The 26,051-nt window shown below is 42.0% G+C and overlaps 1 protein-coding gene across 2 annotated transcripts in view; it reads right to left on the bottom strand.

Annotated features, from left to right (window-relative positions):
• Positions 1–25,833, bottom strand: part of asap2b (ArfGAP with SH3 domain, ankyrin repeat and PH domain 2b) — a 35,015-nt gene extending 9,182 nt beyond the window's left edge. The window contains exons 1-16 of one of the 2 annotated variants that reach the window (XM_033649096.2): positions 25,372–25,833; positions 16,938–17,010; positions 12,609–12,754; positions 12,451–12,525; positions 11,038–11,087; positions 10,616–10,745; positions 10,424–10,509; positions 7,596–7,671; positions 7,082–7,168; positions 6,897–7,000; positions 6,466–6,535; positions 6,174–6,278; positions 4,054–4,141; positions 3,920–3,968; positions 3,679–3,845; positions 67–200 (exon numbers count right to left, since the gene is read on the bottom strand). In XM_033649096.2, coding sequence (XP_033504987.1) covers positions 67–200; positions 3,679–3,845; positions 3,920–3,968; positions 4,054–4,141; positions 6,174–6,278; positions 6,466–6,535; positions 6,897–7,000; positions 7,082–7,168; positions 7,596–7,671; positions 10,424–10,509; positions 10,616–10,745; positions 11,038–11,087; positions 12,451–12,525; positions 12,609–12,754; positions 16,938–17,010; positions 25,372–25,497 — 1,566 coding nt within the window. In that variant the 5' untranslated portion in view covers positions 25,498–25,833. The remainder of the gene's footprint in view (positions 1–66; positions 201–3,678; positions 3,846–3,919; positions 3,969–4,053; positions 4,142–6,173; positions 6,279–6,465; positions 6,536–6,896; positions 7,001–7,081; positions 7,169–7,595; positions 7,672–10,423; positions 10,510–10,615; positions 10,746–11,037; positions 11,088–12,450; positions 12,526–12,608; positions 12,755–16,937; positions 17,011–25,371) is intronic. The other variant, XM_033649097.2, reaches the window with a different exon arrangement.
• Positions 25,834–26,051: the final 218 nt, after the last annotated feature.

The following is a 26,051-nucleotide window of genomic DNA, read 5'->3' as shown; positions in this document are numbered from 1 at the left end:
ATCAATCTGCGCTGCCTCAACACTCTGATTTCCGTTGCTCCAGTGGGGACAGTGAAGTGGACTCACCAGCAGCTCGGAGGTCCCCAGGACGTCCAGGTCCAGACTCTGGATCCTGGAGTAGTGGACCCCCATCTCCCTGTGGATCCCCGAGCACTCGATACAGATCAGCACCCCCAGGTTGGTGGACAGCCAGGTGGGACCTGACAGGGCGAGAGGAGGATGATGATGAAGGAGGACAAAGTTTTTAAAGATGATGATGTCATGTTCATGTCCGTCATCGAGGCTCTGATTCACAGACAGGAGGTGAGCAGGAGGACCTGGTGTTACTCAGTAACAGTGAGTCTTGTTGTAATACTGACTCTACGATCTGTATATATCCAGATACTCTCCTCTGTGTTTATACTAATATTTTCTACATGTTTCTTTGTACACATTATATTTACATGTCCTGGTGTATGGATGTATATGAGTTATATATAATGTTAATTCTTTACTGTTATTTACTGATGAATTATTGCAGCAGGTGTGGTCTGTCACATGACCTGTAAAGGCATCATGGGTATTTAAGATGGAGACTTTCAGATGTTTATCAGCAGTCTGAGGCGGAGCTGCTGCCTGTAAACGTTGCACAGCATTAACATCCCTCTGACAGGAGCGACCTGCTGCTTGGATCCATTTCAGTAACAACAACACCAACAATCTCAGCTGCTGACAGACAGCTGGGCTCAAACTGTTGTACTGTCACACAGTGAAACTCTGCTGCAGCATCGTCCTTCATAAACTCGTCTGACCGGCACGACCGACAGCTCAGGAATGTAGCTGGTTAGTTTAAGGATACAGCAGGTTACAGTTCACATCTGAGACGCTACTGCAGCACTGCTGAGAGTTTAACCAGCTCAGAGCCAGTGCAGATAATTATACATTATCATCTCATCTATAACATCAAGTGTGTAACAGTTATCACATACTGTTATTATTACATAACAATAACAGTACATACAATGCATGTATAGGTCCTGTTTGTACATGTGTGTGTATTTTGGGCCTGTGTGTGAAAAAGAGTGAAAATAACTGAATGTCCCCTCTGGGGTTAATAATGTACAGTACTGGCCAAAAGTTTGGACACACCTTCTCATTCAATGCATTTTCTTTATTTTCATGACTATTTATATTGTAGATTCTCACTGAAGGCATCAAAACTATGAATGAACACATGTGGAGTTATGTACTTAACAAAAAAAAGGTGAAATAACTGAAAACATGTTTTATATTCTAGTTTCTTCAAAATAGCCACCCTTTGCTCTGATTACTGCTTTGCACACTCTTGGCATTCTCTCCATGAGCTTCAAGAGGTAGTCACCTGAAATGGTTTTCCAACAGTCTTGAAGGAGTTCCCAGAAGTGTTTAGCACTTGTTGGCCCCTTTGCCTTCACTCTGCGGTCCAGCACACCTCAAACCATCTCGACTGGGTTCATGTCCGGTGACTGTGGAGGCCAGGTCATCTGCCGCAGCACTCCATCACTCTCCTTCTTGGTCAAATAGCCCTTACACAGCCTGGAGGTGTGTTTGGGGTCATTGTCCTGTTGAAAAATAAATGATCGTCCAACTAAACGCAAACCGGATGGGATGGCATGTCGCTGCAGGATGCTGTGGTAGCCATGCTGGTTCAGTGTGCCTTCAATTTTGAATAAATCCCCAACAGTGTCACCAGCAAAACACCCCCACACCATCACACCTCCTCCTCCATGCTTCACAGTGGGAACCAGGCATGTGGAATCCATCCGTTCACCTTTTCTGCGTCTCACAAAGACACGGCGGTTGGAACCAAAGATCTCAAATTTGGACTCATCAGACCAAAGCACAGATTTCCACTGGTCTAATGTCCATTCCTTGTGTTTCTTGGCCCAAACAAATCTCTTCTGCTTGTTGCCTCTCCTTAGCAGTGGTTTCCTAGCAGCTATTTGACCATGAAGGCCTGATTGGCGCAGTCTCCTTTTAACAGTTGTTCTAGAGATGGGTCTGCTGCTAGAACTCTGTGTGGCATTCATCTGGTCTCTGATCTGAGCTGCTGTTAACTTGCGATTTCTGAGGCTGGTGACTCGGATGAACTTATCCTCAGAAGCAGAGGTGACTCTTGGTCTTCCTTTCCTGGGTCGGTCCTCATGTGCGCCAGTTTCGTTGTAGCGCTTGATGGTTTTTGCGACTCCACTTGGGGACACATTTAAAGTTTTTGCAATTTTCCGGACTGACTGACCTTCATTTCTTAAAGTAATGATGGCCACTCGTTTTTCTTTAGTTAGCTGATTGGTTCTTGCCATAATATGAATTTTAACAGTTGTCCAATAGGGCTGTCGGCTGTGTATTAACCTGACTTCTGCACAACACAACTGATGGTCCCAACCCCATTGATAAAGCAAGAAATTCCACTAATTAACCCTGATAAGGCACACCTGTGAAGTGGAAACCATTTCAGGTGACTACCTCTTGAAGCTCATGGAGAGAATGCCAAGAGTGTGCAAAGCAGTAATCAGAGCAAAGGGTGGCTATTTTGAAGAAACTAGAATATAAAACATGTTTTCAGTTATTTCACCTTTTTTTGTTAAGTACATAACTCCACATGTGTTCATTCATAGTTTTGATGCCTTCAGTGAGAATCTACAATGTAAATAGTCATGAAAATAAAGAAAATGCATTGAATGAGAAGGTGTGTCCAAACTTTTGGCCTGTACTGTATATATTCTTCTTCAAACAGAAGCAGTAGCAGTAACTGTAGGAGTTGCAGGAGTAGCAATAATAGTAATGTTAGTGACAACAGCAGTAGAAATAGTACTAGTGGGTGCAATACTAGAAGCATTAACAGTAGTACTAGTGACAGTAATAGTAGCAGATACTGTTGTTTTGAATTTATATCTTAATGCTTCATCTTATTTTTTCTTCATGGTTGTGCAGACCAGTGTTGTGCTGAGCTGTTCGATGTTGTTTATAAAGAGAAGAAAAGTCAATAACTATATCTAATTTGTTTTAAAAAGTAGAAATACAGACAGCTTGTTTCCTGTTCCATCCTGTGGGCTGTTTTGTTGAGAACATTATATTAAACAGTTTAAGCTGTTGATTTATTTTCCAAATGTAAGAAGATAGGTCAACATATTGCTCAGTTAGTGATGCGTACCGCAACAAAAGTCTCGTACTGAACAGTTCGATACAAAAACATGTATTGCCTCCATTTTATTCACTTTCATCACTGTTGAGTCCAAGTCGACACTTGTGCCAAAATTGTAAGGAAATTCCCTCAAAGCCTTCTTGACATACTGTGTGCATAAGAATGAGATGGATCAAGGTAACATTGACCTTGACCTTCAACCAACAAAATCTTATCAGTTCATTGTCAAGTCTAAGTGGACGTTTGTGCCAAATTTGAAGAAATTCACTCAAGGCGTTGTTGAGATATCACGTTGATGAGAATGGGACAGACTGACATCCCAAAAACTGTTTATGTCACTTTGTTTACATGTGAAGTCAAATTGAACTCTGAAGATAGGACAAAGCCAAGACATGTTCATCTTCAGATGTAATCTGAGACAGATGAACAAGTCAGCAAGAGAGAAGGTCGCTTTCAACTCTTCTCTTTTGGTAGTACTGACCCTGCACTCCACAGCAGCAGCAGCAGCAGCAGCTCACCTGAAGCTCCACAGTCGCAGCAGCTGTCATTGCCACTCATCCTCTTCACCTCTCCTACGATGGCTCTGGTCAGCTCCTGCACAATGTTGTTCTCTCCTTCGTCCTGGTCGCCTTTAAATGCTTTGTTCAGCGCCTCTTCTTTACTGTTCTGCAGCACCGACACCCAGCTGCACACAAAGCGACACGTCAGGTCAGAGGTCACTCAGAGGTCACACAGAGGTTACAAAGAAGTCGTACTTACATCTGACACTCGGCTTCGTCTTCGGCTTGGAAGTGATACGTCCTGTCATCTGAGGGAAACAAAAGAAGACTCAGACGGGAGAATGGAAAAGGTCTGACTGATGAACACATGAAAACGGGATGTCTGTAGCTTACGTGAGAAAAGGTCGAAGCTCTTCTTCTCGTCTGGATTCCTCTTCACCTGACAGGTGAGCAGGTTGAGTTTGGCTGGAGGTCTGTTAGCCTGAGAGACGAGAAGCAGGGAGGAGAGCGCGGCCGTCACATTGAAAGTCTTTGACATCCGATAAATAAAAACCAAAATAATCACATGTGCAGTGGGTGTGTTGGCACAACATATGGTGCAGGTATCCATGGTAACCAGAAGACTGTGACGTTTCATCTGGCGCCACCATGAGGTCAGCTTGTTAGTTGTGTCTCAGTAAGTATCTGATGAGGTGGTTCATCTTAATGTGTCTAAAACTTTGCTTTAAACACCTGCAGAACTGATGACGTTCACATCAGCCTCAGCTGGACTCCGCTCATGTCTAAATTTGCTATCATTTGCTATTTTTAGTGCGAACTATCAGAACATTCACACTGAGATGTGTGTTAAAATGCACTATAAGTCCTCATAATAGTCAACAAAGTTGAGCGTGGAGAGCTGAACCCTTCTCACCCTCAATGGTCACCATCTCGGCTAAATAGTGCAGAGATCATGGATGTATTAGGAGACCTGAATACAGTGTTAGAGGCGGGACCAGTTTCATTCCTGTAAAAGTTGCACAGTGGCACACAATGCCAAAAAAGCTCTATTCTGGTGGTATGAAATCACCTGGACGATTGACGCTGCTTCCACATCATCGGGCCACAGAGCAGGCACACCAGACTACTTGCAATTTATGGCTCTGCTAAATTGAATGGGGTTAAAATTATTTATTCTTTCGGTTCTTCTACACTTTTCAAATGTTAACGGACTGAATGGATTAAATCCTAAAATTTGAACGAATCATTTCACGGGGGTTTTTGCTCAATAAAATGTATCCACTGATTTACAGACACCTCTTTACAATGTAAGTCTATGGGAAAAAGTATTTTTGGACACAACGGCATCACATGACGGACTCCAGAAATTGCAGTACCGCTGTTTGGCCACTACTAAAATTGACTTTGAAACCTGGCCCACTCCCTGGGGGCCTGGCAAAAAGACGGACCACAAACTTGTGAAAATGGCGGCAGAAGAAGCTGCAGTGGTTGCGCCAGTAAACAAGAAAATAAACCAGTAGATATTTTGACAGGAAACAATCAAGGTCAAATGTTGGCGGTTCCATCTGGTTGCAATTTACCATTAAAAAGAAGAAGAAGAAGAAGAAGAAGAAGCGCTAAACTGCTGTGATTGTTATTTCTGGTAATTGAACAACAGCCGTGTTTGATTTGAGACAACACCGCAGAAATTCATGCACTAATCAAGAAAGTACACGGTGTACAGAGGTACTAAAGTGTAGTGAACAGAAGTATCTGAGACAAAGTATTAATGTTTACTAATAATTAGCTAATGTTAGCATGCTAACACGCTAAACTAAGATGGTGAACATGGTAAAAATACCTTCTAAACATCAGCATGTTAGCATTATCATTGTGATCATTTTAGCATGCTAATGTTAGCATTCAGCTTAAATTACTGTTATGCACAAGGAGCTGTTAGCATGGCTGTGGACTCTTTTCACACCAAATGCAAATAATTCATACAAATAAATCGCATGACAATTTAAAAAGTCAAGCCGATCAATCTCTACAAGCTGATGCACATTGAATCGGAAACATTCTTATTTAGCTGTAGTATTGTTTTTATTAGCCGCCAACCGTATCACTGCGCAGAAGGAAGTGTGCATCGACTCATGGGACTCGTGCTTGAGACAGCGCGAGATGGAAACATTAATGGCGTCCTCCTCAGCTGAGCTGTAACGTTAGCTAGCTCAGGTTTGCTAGGTGAGCTAGCAGTAGATGCACGCTTCCCTCTGAGTGGTGATAAAGTTGGTGGGTGTAGTTTGGTAGTAAGAAAATAGTTCCTACGTGAAACTGCTCCTAACAAGTTCTGTGGATTATCTTGATAAACTGGGTCATGATTACCTGAAAGAGACCTCGTTAAAAACGACTGATGAGGTTAAAATGATGTAAGAGTAGATTTTTGTGTTTGTGAGAGCTGAAGCAGAGATGAGAGATTATATAGGAGTTATTAGTTTTTAGTAATTAGTTAAAACCCTCCTCCCTGTTCCCACCCTTCTCTCTGTCATCCTTTTCCTTATGCTCTTCCTCCTCCTCCTGCTTCTCTTCCTCTGCTTCTTGCTCTGTCCTGATTGGCCGTTTGACTCTTCATGTAAAAACTTCAAAATAAAAGAAAGAAGGAACAAAAGAAAAAAATAAGAAACTAAATAAAAAAATAAAACAAAATGTTGAAACAGAAAATAAAACCCCAGAGGACTATTTTTAATTGGCTGATGGACATGCAGGCGGGAGGGCGGAGCTTCTCATGCAGGAGGACCAATAGGAGGAGAGGATGTGGCGTCTTACCGTGCCGTGGCAGATGGTCAGGAAACCGTTCTTCACCGAGCACTTCCTTTTCTGCCACACCTTCCTGAGTCTGAGGACGACACACACGTTATTCATACATGACGAACATATGTTGATCTTTTTGTACCAATTCTTGAAGTGTTCGAATCGATCGATCACTGAAAGTTTACAACGTGATATATAACGGACAGCACACTCTGACAAACTGCCCCCTTGGTTGTATGACTTTGCCCTAGCCCTACCCCTAACCCAGGTCGCAACCAGTAGCACTAATTAGCATAAGCACGTTAGCATCCTGTGACTCTGTGTGATCACTTTCATACGTCTGGGAACAGAAAATAATCTTCTGTCATAAACCTGAACTCTGCTGGTGGTTGAGCTCTACAGGAAGTTGTTTTCCTGATGCATGCTGGGAAACTGAGTTCACTCACCCCTCACTTTTCTTGTAGAGGACTCCGGAGCGTTCGGTGCCGTGAGCCTTGTTTCCCTGCAGCTGGTGGAGGCTGTAACCTGCGTTCTGTTTGGCCTGAGCGTCCTGCAGACAAACAGGAAACAAAACTTTAGCCTCCATATTTGTAGTTCTCACAGAGTGTGTGTGCATGTGTGTGTTTCTCACCTCTTTCTGCTCAGACTGCAGAGACGCCTTCAGGACGTCTCGGAGCTGAGTCAGCTGTTTCCTCTCTCCATCCTGAGTCTGTTTAATCTGAACACCACAGAAGAAGAGACAGGATTTAATAATAACTACACATGATACTGACGTGACATTTCAGATATTTTCACATGTTTTCAGTGCTGAAATGTTTCCAAGTACATTAAGTCAAGTGCAAATTAAAGGTCCTTGTACTTTACTTGAGTATTTCCATTCCCTGCAGCTCGACTTCATCTCACAGGTAAATCTTTAATTTTGAATGCAGGACTTTTGCTCACAGTGAAGTATTTTAGCAGTTTGGTGTTTGAACTTTTACTGTAGTAAAGGATCTGAATACTTCTTCCACCACATTAAAGCCCCCCAACATTCATTTAGTTATTGTTGAAAGAGAGATGTTGGATGAAATGACCCTTTAATTCCTCACTATAATTCACTCAGCTCTGTTTCTGTGTTCACTCTGAGCTAAACGTTTCGTCCTCACCGCCGTCAGGTCGGTCGCCAGTTTCTCCACAGAAGGTTTCAGACTCTCCACAGCCTTCAGTCCGTCCTGAAAAAAACTGAACAGCACACAAAATGACCAAACACATTCGTACGTTTACCTATAATCTAAAAATGAATGAATAAATAAAGAGAACAAATCTCTGTCAGAAATTATTTCCTCATTCTGAAAATTATTTTTTTTGCTGACATTAAAGAAAAACACTGTGAAAAGAACTGATTACATGTTTATTGATTATTTTCATCTATTATTTTTTATTTAGCATTAAATTAAGTTTGATGTTGTATTTATTTATTACATAATCAGATTCATTCAAAACTTTAGAATTATTAAAGTTGGACATTTTCTCACAATCATCAACCTGCAGAGCCAGAGAGCCACCATTTTATGTTGTGTTTACATCAAGCGCTATGCAAATTTCCATGTTGCATTGCTCTTGTGAGTTTTAACACCAGAATATTTTGTGTTGACTCGCTTCATTCATGTGAATAACGCGTGTCATATGCGTGTGAAATCGCTGGATCAGTGAATGAACTTTGGGCGGTATGTCCTCGGTGTCATACGTCTCCAGAGGATCTCAATGCTGATTGGCTATGGCGCCATGAATTGGTCGCTGAAGTTCAGATTTTTCAACTCTCACAATTAAGCGTACAAAACGAAATTGCGCTACTCATTTCATTTGCGCTGCTTAATTCATGTAACTCGTGTGCATGCGCGCAGATGGCAATGGGGACGGGGGGGACATGTCCCCCCGAGATTTATAGTGACCCCGATCTGTCCCCCCACTGCCCCCCCCCACACATAGGTAAAAAAGAGGATCAATGTTCCGTTAGTTAGGCTAACTTACATTGCAGCACAAAGTTGAAATGGCAGCGGCAGTTGCGTTGTCAGTTATCAATCCTCATTACACCGATTCAAGAAGGGGAAAGGCTGGGGCAGATCCTTGCTGAGTTGGGAAAGCAAGGTGTTCAATTTTCCACATTATTCTCGGTTAATAACACTGCACAGCTGATCCACTGATAGCCTGGTGCTTGTGCTACAACTAATGGTGCGGTCAGTTGTACTTGTAAGTCGGAGTCTTGAAGTCGGAAAAGCATTGAAATCTAGCATCTACAAGCATAAACGTTGGGTTTTTCGTTTTATTTCATTAACTGTCCATTTTTTTTGAATTCCATGTTCCATGTCCCAGTTTTTAAACTGGGAAGCGCTCAGTTCGGAGGTTACGTTGTTCGAGCTCTGAGTTCTGACTTCCAATGTAAATGTAAAGCACCATAAGGCACAGGGGTCCTAAGAGGAGCTGGTAGCTGTGCCTGTAGCGGTAACCATAGTGATCATATACAACTGTCTAATGACTGAGCTGGTGATTTTTCTGCCACATGAAGCCAGAGAAGAAAGAAAAATAATCACAGGGTTTTTTTCAAGAACAAAAAGATGTAAATATCCTATGCCTGTTGCCTGTTGACTTTCCCAGATGTGGCAAATATTTGTTTTGTAATGTCGAGTAGCTATGCTGACAATAATAAGAAGGCATTTGGACTCACCTGAAGTAGGGTAAATGTAAAATAACAGCATTCATAATGTTATTTTAGTAAGCAGCAACAGTTTGATCATGTATGGTTTGTGTTGATCAGGTAGGCCTTTGCTTACCAATGTTCATTCAGTCAGAAAACTCATGATTCTAATGTTTAGTGCAGCTTCAGTATATATATATATATATACAAATATATATATATATATATATATACATATATGTGTGTGTGTGTGTGTGTATATATGTATTTACACAAAATAACTAAATCTGTGCCCCTGCTCGCGTCCATCGTGCCGCTTCATGGGAATTTGCATCTGATCACATCTTTGCATTAACTTTACATTTTATTCACTTGCGCAAATTGTTTTATACGTGCCCGGTGTGAACACAAAATTAGATGTAGACATGTGCAAGTTTCAGAGGGCGGGTTATCTCATTTTTTAATGTGACCAATCAGAGGCTCATAACCCCCTGTCAGTTAAAAACGTTTCAGTTTTTGATTCAGCCAATCACCTCACAGTGGTGGGAGAGGTCAACATTTCAACTAACTAGCTATGCTAGCGCTAACTAGCGTCTGTGTATCAACTCCCTGATCATAAGAGAACATAGCAACTTCAACCACTGCTCATTTTAGAAGGACCACCGCGAGAAGCCGTTTCTTTGTTTAAATTTTAGGCAGTTAACGAACAATGAATCATAGCGGTTTATTTCTGGCTGCTAGTGTTAGCTAGCATAACTTGCAGGCTAGTGAAGTTAGCTGTGAAGTCGTCCATTTCCACTTCAAAATATCAATGGAAAACTTTGCTGACTGTTGATACATTGTCAAGGGTTAATGTTAGAATGGATGGTTTGTGTCCCTGTCCTCCAGATGGGCGGACTTGTTCCTCTGGATCATCCATTTTAGCACTAATCCAAGTCAAAGTATCAACAGACGGCAACGTTTTTAAAATTAATTTTAAGTGGAAATAGATAACTCTTAAGCAAGCTAACGCTGCAGCCAGAAACAAACATCTATGATCCATCGTCCATTTGATAATCTAAACAAAGAACATGTTTCCTTGTGGTGTCTCTCCTAAAATGAGCTGTGGTGAAATCTCCGTCTGTACAACATAAAACTGAGAGTCCGGTACTCTTGCACATGCGTACGCCTAAAATGGCGTCTCTCCGGCTCTGTAGAGGGATGTTTCTCCATTTTCTTGATGAAGTTCTGGTTGTTCTTTCTGACAGATTTAAACATGGTTTTAATTTTTACTGATGATATCTGTGCAGGGAGACATACTTGCACTGAGCGTGGAAATACTTGATGAGGTTCTGGAGGAAGTCGACACCTTTCTTTACTTTGATCTCGTTGACTTTGAGGAGATACTGTGGAGACAAGATTCATCACCAGCTCATTCTGTTTCAGTCCTCACATGTGTTTTAGATATTCAATTATTTTCTCTGAAATTAAATAAAATCTGAGCGTCCTGACCTCGCACATCTGCAGCTGGAAGAGTCGTCTCTCCTTCTCCATCTCCTCGGCGATCTCTCCTCCGCTGAACTCGGTGCGAATCATCCCGTGCTGCTTGGCGTGCTCCCTCTTCTCCTTCTCAATCTTCGCTCTGGAAAGGTTCAAAATTAATTAACAAACTTGTTCTGATCCTCTCACAGGTAAAACCAGGAAATGATTTCATTACTGACCATGACTCCTATTACTACTAATTACTAGCAGCGCTGTCACTTCTGTCAGAGTGAGATCACAAGTTGTTTCCTCTGTGACAGTGTCTACTAACTTTATTTAAACTGACAGAAGGTTCAGGAACGTGAGAAGAAAACGTGTTTCTGTTTTATAGTTTTTAAAATCTCGTTCATTGAGTTTTTTATAACTGATGAGGTGTTTTTGTGTTTTCTCACAGTTTGGTCTCGTAGTCCTTCCAGGATTTGTCAAACGGCTTCTTCAGATCCTGAAAGAGGCAGTGATGTCACATCATTAGACTGACCAATCACAGCACAGCATTCATTCATAACAACACAGACGGAAAGAGGACTTTGACCTGTGAGTCGCTCAGGAAATATGTCAAGATGATAGATAACCTGTGAGAGTATTTTTAACTGATAAAAACACAGAAGGGAAACTGGAATCTTAACTGACTCTACTTTAGTCTTATTCTTATTATTTTATATCGATTCTGAAGAATAAAGAACACAGAGAGCAGCACAGACATGTGCACAGATCGACCCCAGGTGAAGCTCAAACACTTGACTTTCTGACCTCTGACTAGATAAGAAGACTTTTTTTTTATACTTCTTCCTAATAATATTATATTTTAGTCGTGGCTTCAATTCTTGATTAAAAGAGTAACATGTGCTCAACAATTGCATCTGAGTCAAGCCCCCGCCCCTCCATCTTTAACCTCCCTTGAAGAAGCCGCACACACATTGACCTGACCTGTCTTCATGGACAGACAGAAAATGATAGTGTTTGCCCTCAGTCCTGGTATGATTCACCTGATGTGAAATTAAATTACTATTAAAACATTTCAGTGCAGCCAGTCTAATTTAGGCAATGACCCACCGTTAAGTTTAACAACAAGTGAGCTACTCTGGTGTAAAATCACATCGTCTCCCTCCAAGTCTTTGTCAGATTCAGGTTCACCAGCTGCCCAGTGTGAGCAGAGACAGACGCCAAATTGCTTTTCAAACCAATACTCAACTTGAAATAAAGGTCATGTCTCCCCGGTGTCTCTCTATAACCCCCGGCCCTCCCTCCACGACTCGTTACACTTTACTCACTCTCTCGGGGAGATGGGCGGAGTTAGCTGACGTCATGTGAACCCGAAACACGCTGTATCGTTACCATGTCAAAACGACTCAACTACCATGACACTACTGAGAGGATCAGCAGGAGGAGAGCCTGTTAGGGTAGCTGTTAGCTGTTAGCAGTTAGCAGCTAGTTACCGTCACCTCTAAGCAGCTGGGGGACACAACCAACAGCTCACAGAGGTTGTCTATTTATATTATGAGGCGTTCAGGCTCTGATCAGTAAAAATGAGCATCGTGCAAAGGTAAATTATAACGTTCATACGATGTGTTCAGTGTAATCCTGTAAAATGTAGCTTTCGGTGAGAAACTTGAATAAATCAGCTGTTTGAAGGAGAAATGTGTCGATGTGTTCTGATATTTAGATTTTTTTTCCTTCCCCCATTAGTGGCGCCCCCTGTAGACAATGGCACCTGTGCTGACTTGGGCCGGCCTTGTCTGCGGCCCCTGACTCAACAACTGAGACTGTGTATTCGTTAGTGTGTTCGTTAGAAGATGGACACAAACCCCTTTGACGCCCTTCAGGTCGCCCTTCAGCAGACTGTCCAGAGGAAACGTGATGATGTTGTTCATGTTCTGCATCTGCAAACAGGAAGTGATGTTAGAGCATCTTCTCTCACAGTCACAGAGGAAAACTGTGTGTTTTTATTTTACTCTGAACTCACCAGGTTCTTGAAGAGCGCTGTCAGCTCTTTGGTGAAAACGGCGAACTTGAGGAAGGCGGAGCCGACCTCAGCGTCCTCCCTGCAGACACAGTTGTCTCCGAACTTCTCCAAGGACTGAATGTACTGCTCCTCATTCTCCACGTGAGCTGAAACACACAGGAAACACACTGAATATTAGGTACAGCAAACAGTGACGCTCCCAGATTTCTTTTTAGAGGTGGTCACATGGAGCCACTGAAAGGCATCGCTGAATTTAAAGGACTTGTGTTGAGCTGATGACGTAAACAGGTGAGTTGAAAACTACGTCAGATGTTCAGCGACTTATTGTTCTTCAAACAGGCTGGTTATCCTTTTCCTTAAAAAGACAAATTTACAGCTTTAATCTGAAGGAGGTCATACAAGGAATAAAACATTTACTGGGAGCAAGCCGTCTCAAGTTTAACCCTTAGAGACCCACTATAGACCAGTTATAGACCAGTTATAGACCTGGCCCAGGTGTTCAGGTGTTATCTGATCAGATTTCAGATATCTGAGTGGATCAAAGAAAAAAAGGATTCCGAAATCGTCATGTAATGTGATCCTGACTTTGATCCAAATTTATTAAACTTTTGTTAAACAAAGTGGAGAATCGTCCTGTGAAGGAATCCGTTGGCCGTCATTTGAGCCTGTTTGCTCTGCTCTCCCTTTATTATATTATATTATAATCGGTGCTTAATTTGAGCCGGAACGTACTGGAACGCACCAGGATCTTTTCAGAAAAGGCCCTGGTGCGTTCCGGAACTAATTTGCATGGGTCTAGAACTTTTCACATCTAAAAACTACATACAGTATTGGCTGACGTCACTAGTGTTGCAGGGTGGAGTACCGTAGTACTACGGTGCCTCACGTACCACTACTGTGGGATAAGTTCAAAGTCCAATCACAAGAGGGTGAGTGTACATGCTCCGTCCAATAACGGCGCACGCTGGTCAATAACAGCGCGCGCTGGCCACCTGGCACTCAGTATGCTGCTGTAGTGGTTTGTTTTCCAGACATGTGAGTATCTTTGAGTAGTGAAAGTTATTATTTATTTCTTTTTGCTTGTCGGCAGTGATTTGTTTTCCACAGAGCTCTACGTGCGAGCATTTTACTCGCATTTTTGCGACTAAAAATAGTTTTGTTCGAGCAAAATAAATCATTCAGCATGCTGTGCAAGTACAGATTTCAACCAGCAGCAGAAACGAAAGGCGAATCCTGCCGGTTGTGGGTTGAACGGGGGTCACAGACAGGATACCGCATTCAAATATGGCGGCCATAGTGCTCCGCGCCGCAACATAACGGCTTACTGGCGACAGAGAAGTCCGACTCCAGGTCCAGTAGCCTAATTTCCTCTTTCGTTGGTGTCATGACTACCTGGACAACCGAGCCGTGGCAGCACACAGGTATGTGGCGTGTCAGAGGAGAAACGAGCCGTTCACATTTCTCTCTTTGTGGCAGGTAACGGTCCATAAGCCTCACCGCACTTTAGGGACTGTTCTTTACTTGTCAGGGGAGGAGGGTGGCTGGTTGATTTTTATTTCATTTATTTATTTTATTTTGATCCCCCCTATGTTAATCACTCATTGATGCTGTTTTTGAAGTATGAATAAGTCAATAAGTAATTTATTCCATTGAAATATCATTGATGTATTATAGAAAAGTGATTTATCTTTTTATAAATGACAAAAGGCACATCTGCCTCATTTTTGCTGTGGTATCGTGATACTACTCAGAACCGTGATACTTTCACTGGTATCGTACAGTGGGTCCCAATTTTGGTACAACACTAGATGTCACAACCATTCCATTCGGAGTTGCGCAGTGAGGCGGCTCGGGTGCCGCTTAAAAAAGAGTTGCCCCACTTTTGGGAGTGGGGGAACACTGCTCTCTCAGAGGCCCAAATTGTTCCCCTCCTACTAATTTTACAAATTAAACACGGATTATAATATATTATATTACATTAATATCAACATCATTTGATAGAAGGGCTTTTCTAGGACCACAGAGAGGTTCAGGAGGTGGTGCTATATTTTATTTTATTTCATTTTATATATTTATTCTATATTATAGAATTTATATAGTTTTTTGGTGAATTATTAATTTAATGTTCAGACTTGTTTGTTCGAGAAATGAAATGTTTTATTCTGTCGACAGAATTTATTTCAGTTTTATTTTATCTAAAAAAAAATTTTAAATTAATTTAAAACTCTGCAGTTTGGTTGTGTTTCTGTTTCTGAGTCAGCAGACGGACGGAAAAGTCGTGGAGGCGGGCGTCTCTCCCTCAGCATGCTGGGACTGGACGGCAGTATGACAGGAATGTTTAGAGGTGAGACTCCACCTGTCTGAACACAGACCCACCACACTCACACCGACGAACTGAATGTACCTCTTCCCCCAGCACATCAGTCTCCAGGACGTCTCCAGGACGTTTTCAGTGACCTGACTTTTATTTATTTTATTTTTTTTGTCTCAGCAGCGTCAGCGCCCGTTTGTCAGGCCAAAGTTAAACTGTGACACAAGTTGTGATGTTTCCTCACAGCTCATCTTCATCATCAACACAACAGGAAGTAGTTTAAATATTCATCAAATAAAAGGAAGATAGTACAATATTTTTATAACGTCCATCTGTCAGTGTTCAACTGTAACTGTTGATTTGTTAGCTAACTATTTTCACTCCCCTTTGTTTACAGGCCTAATTACTGTACACTTTACTTTTTTTTTTTTTAACTTACCCCTATTTATCTTCATCTATTGTATCTGCTTACATCTCTGTAGATATAACAGAGCTGCACGATAACAGATTTTCACTTCACAATTTTCACGGCCAAAAGATTTCAATATAACAATAATGATATCATCACAATATCTGGGAGAAAAAAGTTATCGATAGGGCTGTCAAAATAACCTGTTAATATCAGTAATTAATCACAAAAAAATAGCATGTAAAAAAATGAACACTGATTAATGATGCTCCGTGGTGCCCTTTGACCCCGTGGGTCACTGAAGGCCACAGTGTCTTTGTCACATGATAGAGGCAGACGAGACGACGCAGCTCGGCCCCGTGAGTGGAACACTTACATTGATAGGAGCAGCGTTCTCTGCAGTTTCTGTTCTAACCATCGGAGCACTTCAGCCTGAAATATCACCTCAACACAAAGAGGTCCGAGCTAGCACCGCCTCTGATGCTAACGCTAGCAGTCAGCCTCATCAAGCCACACTGGACCAGGTGTTCAGACGTAGACTTAGGGTGTTTTCACATGTCGTCCTTTTTAAACAAACCAAATTCAGTCCTCTGAAAGTGCACCAAGAAGTGGACCAACAGAAAAGGCACTCAGTTCTCTTTCTGTTCACACTATCTACAATACTGACATAATTTTGGTTTTACTTTGATGTGGCGCTGCAGTGTGGTTATGAAGCCCCTCGCTTTCAGATGAACTTAAAACTGGATGAAAACCTCAGCGTGTTTCTGTTTGATGTTTTCTATGTTACACATCTGGAGATGTGCAGAATCTTCTGTGGACCAAACTACTCCTCATCCTGTGTACTTGCAAGCGTTACAGGTCGACGTGGTTTCATCTGTTTTTTTTAAGTGTCCCAGGTCAACAGCATGTGATCCAGAGGGCTGAATACAACGGCAGAGTGCAAAGTGAACCTGGAACGCTTTGTGTTTACAGGTCACAGGTTCAGTGAACCGCACTAAGGACTTAAAGTGAACAGAATTCAGACCAGGTCTAACATGTGGCGCAGTGTGCCCTGAGAGGGTTGTGAGTCTGGAGTCAGTTGCGGTGCAGTGTTTGGTTGCAGTGCCCTAAAGAGGTGTAACTCCTCTGTGGTGATCGATATTGGTGTGAGCCACCCACACACGTCTCAGTTGGTGTGAGCAGCACTTAGGCCTCAGACTGTCTCTGCATACCTGTGTGCAAGGCTGCTGGCCTTATGTGAATTTGTCCTAACAAAGATTATTGTTTATTGCAATACTGTCACAGCAAAAACTGATGTATGCAAAACTGTGTCAACTGTGCAAAAAATAAAATCTAATTTTCATGTTTTTTGTCATTTATTTATTTTTCTTATTTCTATTTGGAATCAACATGTTCTGAATTTAGGGACCACAGTTCCCATCATACTGTGGGTGATGTCAGCAGAGAGTCTAATGTTTCAATCATGATCATGAGGTGAGACCTGAAGTTATGATGAAACATATAATATTACATTAATGGACAGTTTGTGTCTGAGTGGGCAGGAAGTGGCAGACACAGCGAGTCTCTGTTGGTATTTTTGGTCAGACGGATTTGAAACTGTGTTACTCACCCAGACCTGACGTGTTGATGGCCTTCACCGACTTCTTGATCTTATAGAGGACCGATCTGTCCAAGTCCAGAACCTGAGGGAGGACAAACAGAGTCAGGACCACACAGAGACCAGACGCTGCAGCCGGAAAACCCCCGAAGAACGTTTACAGCTCGACACAGTTTCTGTTCGTCTCGTTTCTAACTCTGATCCTGCAGAGTGTCTGTGTCTCTGTGCAGGGCTGAACACACGTTATTTCTAATGCTGCTGCAGGTTTTAAGGTGAAATGTAAAGAATAACACCTGAGATTTTACACAACATTCACACTCATCCTTACATACATACATACAGTGGCCGAAAGGGATATACGCGCTTCGCATTTGCGTTTACCTAGAACTTGCCGTCACTGGAGACGGTTAAGGTGAAGATCAATCCGGGGCGCTTCTGCGTGAACCTGCTTCGTACTTTTATGATTCTGTCGCACTTTAAATGGAGGACCACACATATGTTTTGCCCCGTAAGAGGGAAACCACGCTACCAAATAAAAGAAAAAGATCAGATAAGCGAGGACAGGACAAAACGCGAGTGAATATCGGCGCTGCTTATTCCAGGTGGAAAGAATTCCTGAAGGAGAAGGATATCACAAGGGATGCGGAGGTTGCCTGCTTTCTGCTAGACAGGTAATTCAATCTGATATTTTAAAATAGTTTTGGCTTCATGTTTGCAACTACTTTTCCCTCTCGTCTAAGTTTGAGTGATGGCTACGTTTACGTGCTAACGTTATCCTAGCCTTGGCTAACGTTATCCCAGAGCTACAGCTAAATGGTTAGCCTAGCCTACAGCCTAATCTGTTGATTCCTCTCGCGCTGCTGCAAAGGCTTCCACCCTCTCCTCCTCCTCCTCCTCCTCCTCCCTGTGGGTAGCCGAGACACACCTCTTCGCCTGGCCGTTCCTGCACCGCCTCTACCCCCTCGCCCCCTTCCTCTCCCTCTCTCTCTTCCTCATCTCCCTGTGTCCTGTGGAAGAACACTCTGGAGACACATATATTATAATCGTACCAACCTATATTTGCCGCACTGTGCCGTGACTATCACATAAAACGTGTTATTTTAGCATTACTGTGCTAATGTTTGCTCGTGTTACCAAAACAATTAGAAATAAAACACTCCTAACAAATATCTCACAGATAACCTATATCTCACTGGTAAGCTATAACATATCGTAACATGGTTTAGATTCCTAAATAAATATTCACCTCGTCGCTAGATACTCCTAAAAAACTCGAAAAACTCTGCTGTCTGCGCAAGGCTTTTTGTCCTACGAGGCCACCGTCACTTACCCGACGGGAGTGAAAAATAAAATGTCTCCTCACTTTTGATTCTGTGATGTCATTATGCTGTGTGACATCACAAACTGGAGCCACATGATGCCGGCGTCATTTGGTTCTGTGTAAAAATACAAATGCGGTGTAAAGAAGGGACGTCGTAGCGGCTCTGTGTGTACGAAGGTCTTAAGAATGGAGGATAACACCCATGAAGACCTTACAGTCTGCACATCAAACCAACGATGACGTACATCACTGCGAACTCAGCATTACTGTGTCATAAGAACACTAATCAAACTACAGTTCCCATGAGCCTCAGCGGCCGCAGACTCTGTCTGAGCAGACAGAAACAACACGCTGGAACACAGCAGCTGAATTCATCAAGTTCTATAAAACTCATCGAGGGACCTGTTTCAAGTCACCTGGCGGGAAACAGGAACACTGACTCCTGACACACATGACGCCTCGCCCACTTCACCCTGCACGCTGTCAGCAGGTTCAGCTCCGCCCACTTCCCTCTACACACTCCGCAGTGGAGTCAGCTGAGTGTCAGCTCAGTGTGAGTGTGAAACACGCAGACGCTCAGTTACTGTTTGACTCAAAGGGAACAAACACACACTGAGTTCCTTTAATCATGTGATGCTCAGTCTGAAAACAGTCTGAAGTCACAGCAGTTATTTAAACGTAGAGTCGACCAACAAATAAAAAACATGATGCAGGTTTTTAATGTTTCTGTCTCAGAGCTGAACACAAGAAGAAAAAGATTTATAACCACTCTCAGAGGATGGAATTATAAAGTATAACTTACCACACACTTTGTGGATAAAAGAGACTCTCAGTCATTTACAGCCTGAGACAATCTGATATACACCGAGAGGCTCTCCCAGGAAATTTAAAAAGACATGGGGGCTGTTCTTTGCCTATGTGAAGAAAACTTTTCCCGCTGTCCCTGAATAATGACCCACTGAATCTGCTCTATTTTTGTTTCCATATCTTTATTCTTACTCCGACTGTAAGAGCAAGTTTATTGTTTACTGCAATAAGTGAAATATGACCCAGCTGAATGTTTGTTTTTCTTCTTTGTAGGTTCTACATATTGTATGTTTTCTGTTTGTTTTTTCGAACAATTGTTTTAAACTGAGCAATAAAGCTGAAAAATGTCCAGAAATATGCCAAAAGAAGACGTTCCTGCACGGAGAAAACAAGTCATGTGTGAAACCCACCGCACTTTTTGGACAATTGCACGTTGTGTCGTCATGTCCGGCGGCACGTGAGGAGTGTTTGACTGTTGAGAACACCAAACTACTAAGATATTATGGTTAAAAGCAAGTTTTACTGCAATTTTTTTTTGAATGAACTGTTCCTGTAACCTCTTCGGACAATGAAGAGGCTGGATTGAAATTAGGGTAATTCTGAAGTTTGATGTCCCCGATAAAGACCAGAAAGAAAAAGCAGACGCCAAACTCCTCACCACCTGTTTCACCTGGCTCACCTGCTTCACCTGTGGGAGACGAAATGGAGAAGAAAGAGATTGCCGCTATGGTCTGCTCTATTATGTGAGAGGAGCTGAAAGAAATAATGAATATACTGCAGCCGCAGCTGGACGCCTTAAAAAAAGATGTAAAGCAGTGTAAAGATGAAGTAATTGGTATAGAGCAGTCGCTGTCTGGAGCGCTTGACCAAGTGAATGGGCTGGAGAAGGTGTGTGGGGCGTTACAGAAAGAATGCGGTGAGAAAATAAAGAACTAAGGGAGAAAACTGAAAAGTTGGAGAGCTACAACCAAAGATTGAACATAAGAGTCTTCGGCCTAAACAAGAATGTGTCAGAGGATAATCCAACGGAATACATGTCTGCGCTCCTGAAGGAGATCTTTCAAGGGAATAAACAGCTGCCGTGCCAACTTGATGTGGAGATGGCGCACAGAGTTGGCCCGGCTACCGGTAAAGGATCTGGTCCTAGGCCCATGATTGTGAGATTACAGAAGTATCAAGCCAAGGAAGCTATCATACAAATTGCAAAGAATGATAAAGTGTTGGTCCAATGCATCACTAGGAAATATCAGAAAACTGCAACTAGTTCAAAATAAAGCAGCATGTGTTGCTCTTTCCTGTGGGTTCAGCACAAATGTCATAAAAATGCACGAGTGTCTGTCTTGGCTTGATGTAAAAAATGCATTATTGTATTTGTTGATAGTTTTTATAGGAAATGTAATCACAACTAAGATTCCACTTATTTTCTACAAAAAAGTTATCCTTTAGTTCAGAAACACACAGTTATTCAACGAGGTATGATGGTCGTGGTTGTTTTACCTTACCCAAATCAAAGACATCTGTACAACGTACAGTAATGTATAGAGCTATGAAGGAGGAGGAATTCACTCACAATTTCCATAACAAAACAGGAAAATATTTATAGCTTTAAAATTAAACTTAAAGAATATTATTTAACAAAGAACTTTAGTAACTGATTTTTTTTCCGATTGTGCTGATTGTTTTGAATAGATGATATGAAACGTTTTTGTTGTTAGTGTATGATAACTGATATGGTCTCTGTATGCATATCTGCTTGTAGACATGGAGGTGAATTCGAAATGTTCCTATCAAAGGATTAGTATTTCTCATTAAGGGTCAGGGTATTTTGTGGTGTGACGACAACATTCACTGGATGTCAAGATTCAGTATTGGAGCTTGTGTTTTTGTATTATTTTGTTGTGTTTTTGTTTAGATGTGTGTACTGTCTTGTTGTTGTTTTTGTGATATGTGTGTGTGCTTTGTATTGTCGCATGAAGAATTATGAAAACCACAGGAAGAATAGCTTCTGCTATGCAAAAGCTAATGGGGATCTTAATAAAACAAACAAACAGAGATTTAAAAGTTAGCTGCTAGCAGTTAGCAGCTAACTCAAACAGTGAGGTCCAGGAGCTCCTTACCCTCCGAGCAGAGGATGAGATCAGCCGCCATATAACAGGGACGCTAAATAATTGTTACTGACATGTGATGTCATTGTTATTGTTTATAAAGAGCTGCTGACACGTATGTTATATGTCACACTAGAGGCCGACGCTGTTGTATTACATGTCACACCTCTTTTGATTCTGTGATGTCATCATGCTGTCTGATGTCATACTGCAGTGACATGATGCTGCTGTTGTTTGATTCTGTGTAAACATGTAAAAAAGGAACTCCATAACAGCTCTATAGCACCATCAGCACATCAAACTGATAATAATGTACATCTGTGAACTCAGCATTACTGTGTCATAAGAACACTAATCATACTACAGTTCCCATGAGCCTCAGCGGCTGCAAAGTTAAAGACTGTTTGCTTGTTGGTTTTCTTTGGTACTGCACTGCCATTACATCACACCGTCATTCACAGGTGCTCTAACACTACTGTCAGTTTGTGTGTAAACAAATAAATAAACAAAGTTCATAAAAACTGTTTGTGTCTGTGCTGCAGCTGCAGATAAACTACAGGACGTAACTTCCTGTTGCTGAGCTGCATCTGCTCTACTGATTCTAATTTAAACATTCAGTCAGTCAGTAGAGTCGAGTGATGTTATCTAGTTTCTGTTTCGATCGCTGTAGATAATCTGTTATATAAATACAGTCACGCATCATCAGACAGAACGAACACATGTTACTGTCAGAAATAACCAACAGAGCTGCAGCGTAACACGGTGTGTGTCAGCCAGAGAGAGAACACTCATGATATTAATAAACTATCAGGATACTTTTAATAGAACAGATTTATTTAAGTGGTGTGCTTTAAAGAGTAATTTGAATAAATTTAAGTCATATTTCAAGTATGTTTTTCTTAATGTGTTTTATCAATGACTTTTTCCCATGATGAAAATGAGATGATGACAAACTAAAAATAGGTCTTGATGATATAAACTATGACGAAATCTGTGTCATTTTCATTGACAAGACGTGATGTGTGAATGTTCCTGGTGGACTGTCGGACACTGAAAGCCGAGAACTACCGTGCTCGTAATTCTCTTCAGATGCCTGATGAGCGACAGGCTGGTGAACTCCACTAAATAGTCTGCACCAGGATGTTTGGGTTGGTGCGCGTTGTGAGCTGTAATTCAGCAGTAAATAATCAGCCGTGTGTGTCTGACTGTGGATGGTGGAGCTGCTGAATGGATTTGTGGAGTCTGTTAGTGTTTTTGTTGCTCCTTTTTAAGAACCATACGACCCCTTCAAAGTTTTTAGAAAACAATTTCGGGGCCCTGAAACCTCCTGAAAAACAGTCAAGAGTTCTCAACTTCCTCAGTGACACCTAAAAACTCCCAGCCTGGTTCCAGATCTCTTAATCACTCCATAAAAAAACATGATATGTAAAACAGCACCCGAAAATCTGACAGTTTGTGGACTAAATGATTTCTAATCATTAACAGAAATAAATATTACGGTGCTGAGTTTACTGCAGGTCACACAGAGAGTGTTGACAGGGCATGCTCCTAATAAATCTCTCTCATTTCTATGTACAGGATCTGAGGAAGATCTCGCACATGGCAACATCGCCTTAAAGGAGAGCGAAGTTATTCAGAGCCCACAGTGTGCAGAGTTTCTTTGTTATTCTTTGTTTTGCACCTGAGTATTATCACCTGGATGTGAACACACAGAGCTGAGTTTAAACAGGTTTCCTCAGAAAATAAAAATCTAACCTGTTTAAATGCAGCAGCAGAGATCAGACACACAAGCTCATCTGTTTACAGTCGTTACATTAACGTCTGATAATGAACAAGCTGATGATTAACGGCAGCTTTAACTCGTCTCAGACTGACTTCAGACAGACGTGTTGGGACACGACTCTGAAGCACAGAGGAGCTTTAAAACTGAACAGAGGAGGACGAGGAGACGGAAAGACAGAATGAAAGAACGAGTGGAAAGACAATAAAGAAAAAGAGATGAAGCAGAAAGAGGACAAAATTCATCAGAGACACTACAACGGGCCTCAGAGGGAGAGACAGGACGAGACAGGTCTGGGTTGGACTTAATTAGACCGATGAGACGCGTCTCGTTTTGACCCAATCAGACGAGGTGAGACAGATCTTGCTTGGACTCAATCAGATGGGGTGAGACAGGTCTCGCAGTGAGGATTCATGTTACAGATCGGTGAATTCTGACGCTGTTTGTTGCTGAGGTGCTGCTGACTACAAAAACATGAATGTCTCTACCTAAAGTCAGTGTTTGGTTTGTCCATTCTGGGCTACTGTAGAAACATGGCGGTGCAACATGGTGATCTCTGTAGATGAAGACCTGCTCCCCAAGTTTACAGTTGGTAAACAATAGAGGAGAAACTGGTGGTAGCGGTTGCTGGATACCCAGAGCTATACGGCCTGACAATAGACAGCAGGTTGTCAAACTGCCCCTGAGTCGTCCTAAAATATGCCTGGAAACGTCCATCATGGAGAAGAAGCTCCTGGACCAACTGGTGGTACTCCCCATGATCCAGCCTCTTTTTTAGGGTCTCATGTACCCACACAGATCTCTGCTTATCTGCTGACAGCCTCTCACCCTCAACCAGAGCTACAGACAGTACCCTCTGCCTCAACATGTTAGGAACTACACGCTGATTACTGGAGAATAAATAAATGGTATATTGATTACATGGGAAGGTTGGGAGGTGATGGGGTGGTTGCTTGGCAAAAATAAAAAGGCACAGCAGAAGGTTTTTGAAGGTAATGTGGCATTCTGTTTAAAAATGCAGTGTTTTGCAGATTGAGAGACCTCTGTGGATAATTCAGCTCCCGAACAATGCACACTGAAGGAATTCTAACCAGGAGAAGTTTCAGCTGGTTGTAATCTGTAATTCTCACCAGTAGATGCCACGACAAACCTTGAAAGGAGCAAGAAATTTATCAAGTTGAAGCAGTTAAAAATGAAAACATTTAAAGACCAGCAGGAAACCTGCAGCCAGATGAACGAGGATGAATCTGCAGATTAAAATATATCAAGTTAAAGCAGAAGTACCAGTAGCAGTAACACTACCTACACAGACATAGTAGGAGTATCTCAGTCTTAACTTCACTAGCTGCATCTCTTTATACTTTAACTTCTAACTACTGGTTCCCTAATGTATCAGTTGGGTTAAGAAAGCTGCTCGATCATCATGACTGTGTTGCAAAACAAAGAAGCAGATCTGAACTATTACAAAATGTTCATAAGATTCAACGGTGAGCTGCTGTTTCACCATGAGGAAGTGTTTCTCTCTGTTCCTCTTTTCACTGAAAAACACACTTTTACTGCAAACTGGAAATGTGAGGACACACTGAGGCAAGCTTATCTTCATTTATACTCACAGAAACACACTGTACCTTCAGTTATACTCACAGAAACACACTTATCTTCATTTATACTCACAGAAACACACTGTAACTTCATTTATACTCACAGAAACACACTGTACCTTCATTTATACTCAGAAACACACTGTACCTTCATTTATACTCACAGAAACACACTGTACCTTCATTTATACTCAGAAACACACTGTACCTTCATTTATACTCACAGAAACACACTGTACCTTCTGTTATACTCACAGAAACACACTGTACCTTCAGTTATACTCACAGAAACACACTTATCTTCATTTATACTCACAGAAACACACTTATCTTCAGTCATACTCACAGAAACACACTGCGCCTTCATTTATACTCACAGAAACACACTGTACCTTCATTTATACTCACAGAAACACACTTATCTTCAGTCATACTCACAGAAACACACTGCGCCTTCATTTATACTCACAGAAACACACTGTACCTTCATTTATACTCACAGAAACACACTCTAGTCTCAGTTACACTCACAGAAACACACTTTAAATTCATTTTGTCTGTCTGCAAAGACCAAATCTGCAGCCTGAGACAAACATCATCATGACTTAAATTCAGAGTTTTCATTATAAGTTGGTGATAAACAGGTTTGAGTAAGAATGGGAAGAAATAATAATAAGAAGAATTTTCTGGGTGTTTATTTATGGTTATATTACAGATTTCTTTATGGTACTCAGTGGGTTTAAACACTGTAATTAACTCAACATAAGTGATATATTCATATCAGTTTATTTCCCTGTGTGCGTGTGCGTGAGTGTGTATGTTGTCCTCTTACCTCCTCCAAAGCCGCCACTGCGTTCCTGCAGTGGGACATCCTGGTGGTGAAGCTGGAGGTGGTGGGAGCTTTGTAGTCCTCATTAGTCTCTGCTATAAACTCATTCACACTGATCAGTTCCGGCATCGTGAGCTCCGACACCTCAAACTGTCCTGATGCACAGAACTTTAAATAATCCGCAGGTACAATGAGAGAAACGCGAAGGCTCAGGTGAGAGCAGCCACACCTGGACTGACTTCAACTGATCCCAACTGTCAGAAACATCCAGCAAAGATCCTCTCCTGACTCCGCTTCTCACTCCTCCTCATATCTGAAGGCTTGAATCAGACATTTATTAATCTCCGGGTGAAGCTGTGAGGTTTTATTCCCATGATTTGTCCCGCTGAGGTGAGGCCCGGAGCACACCGACGGTCCCGTCACATTCCTCCGTCCTGCTGCTGCTGGAACCACCTGAGGAAACCGCACCGAGGGGGCGGAGCCACCGGGCGGAGGGGCGGAAGGAGCGGAGGGAGGTGTCACTCTGCTGCTGTTTCCACAGACCACAGTCACAGAGTCATTACACAGTATAGGAAGTTCCTTTTTCTTTCAAAACAAAACATTTCCTTCGTCAGCAACGGTGAAAAGTAACATTTAAAGTACATTTACTCCAATACTGCACCGTATTTACCCCGTTTCAAGTA

The sequence above is a fragment of the Epinephelus lanceolatus genome, chromosome 13, assembly GCF_041903045.1.
Source record: "Epinephelus lanceolatus isolate andai-2023 chromosome 13, ASM4190304v1, whole genome shotgun sequence".
NCBI lineage: Eukaryota > Metazoa > Chordata > Actinopteri > Perciformes > Serranidae > Epinephelus > Epinephelus lanceolatus.
Note: the sequence above shows the minus strand (reverse complement) of the source record. Positions and strands in the feature narration are given on the sequence as shown.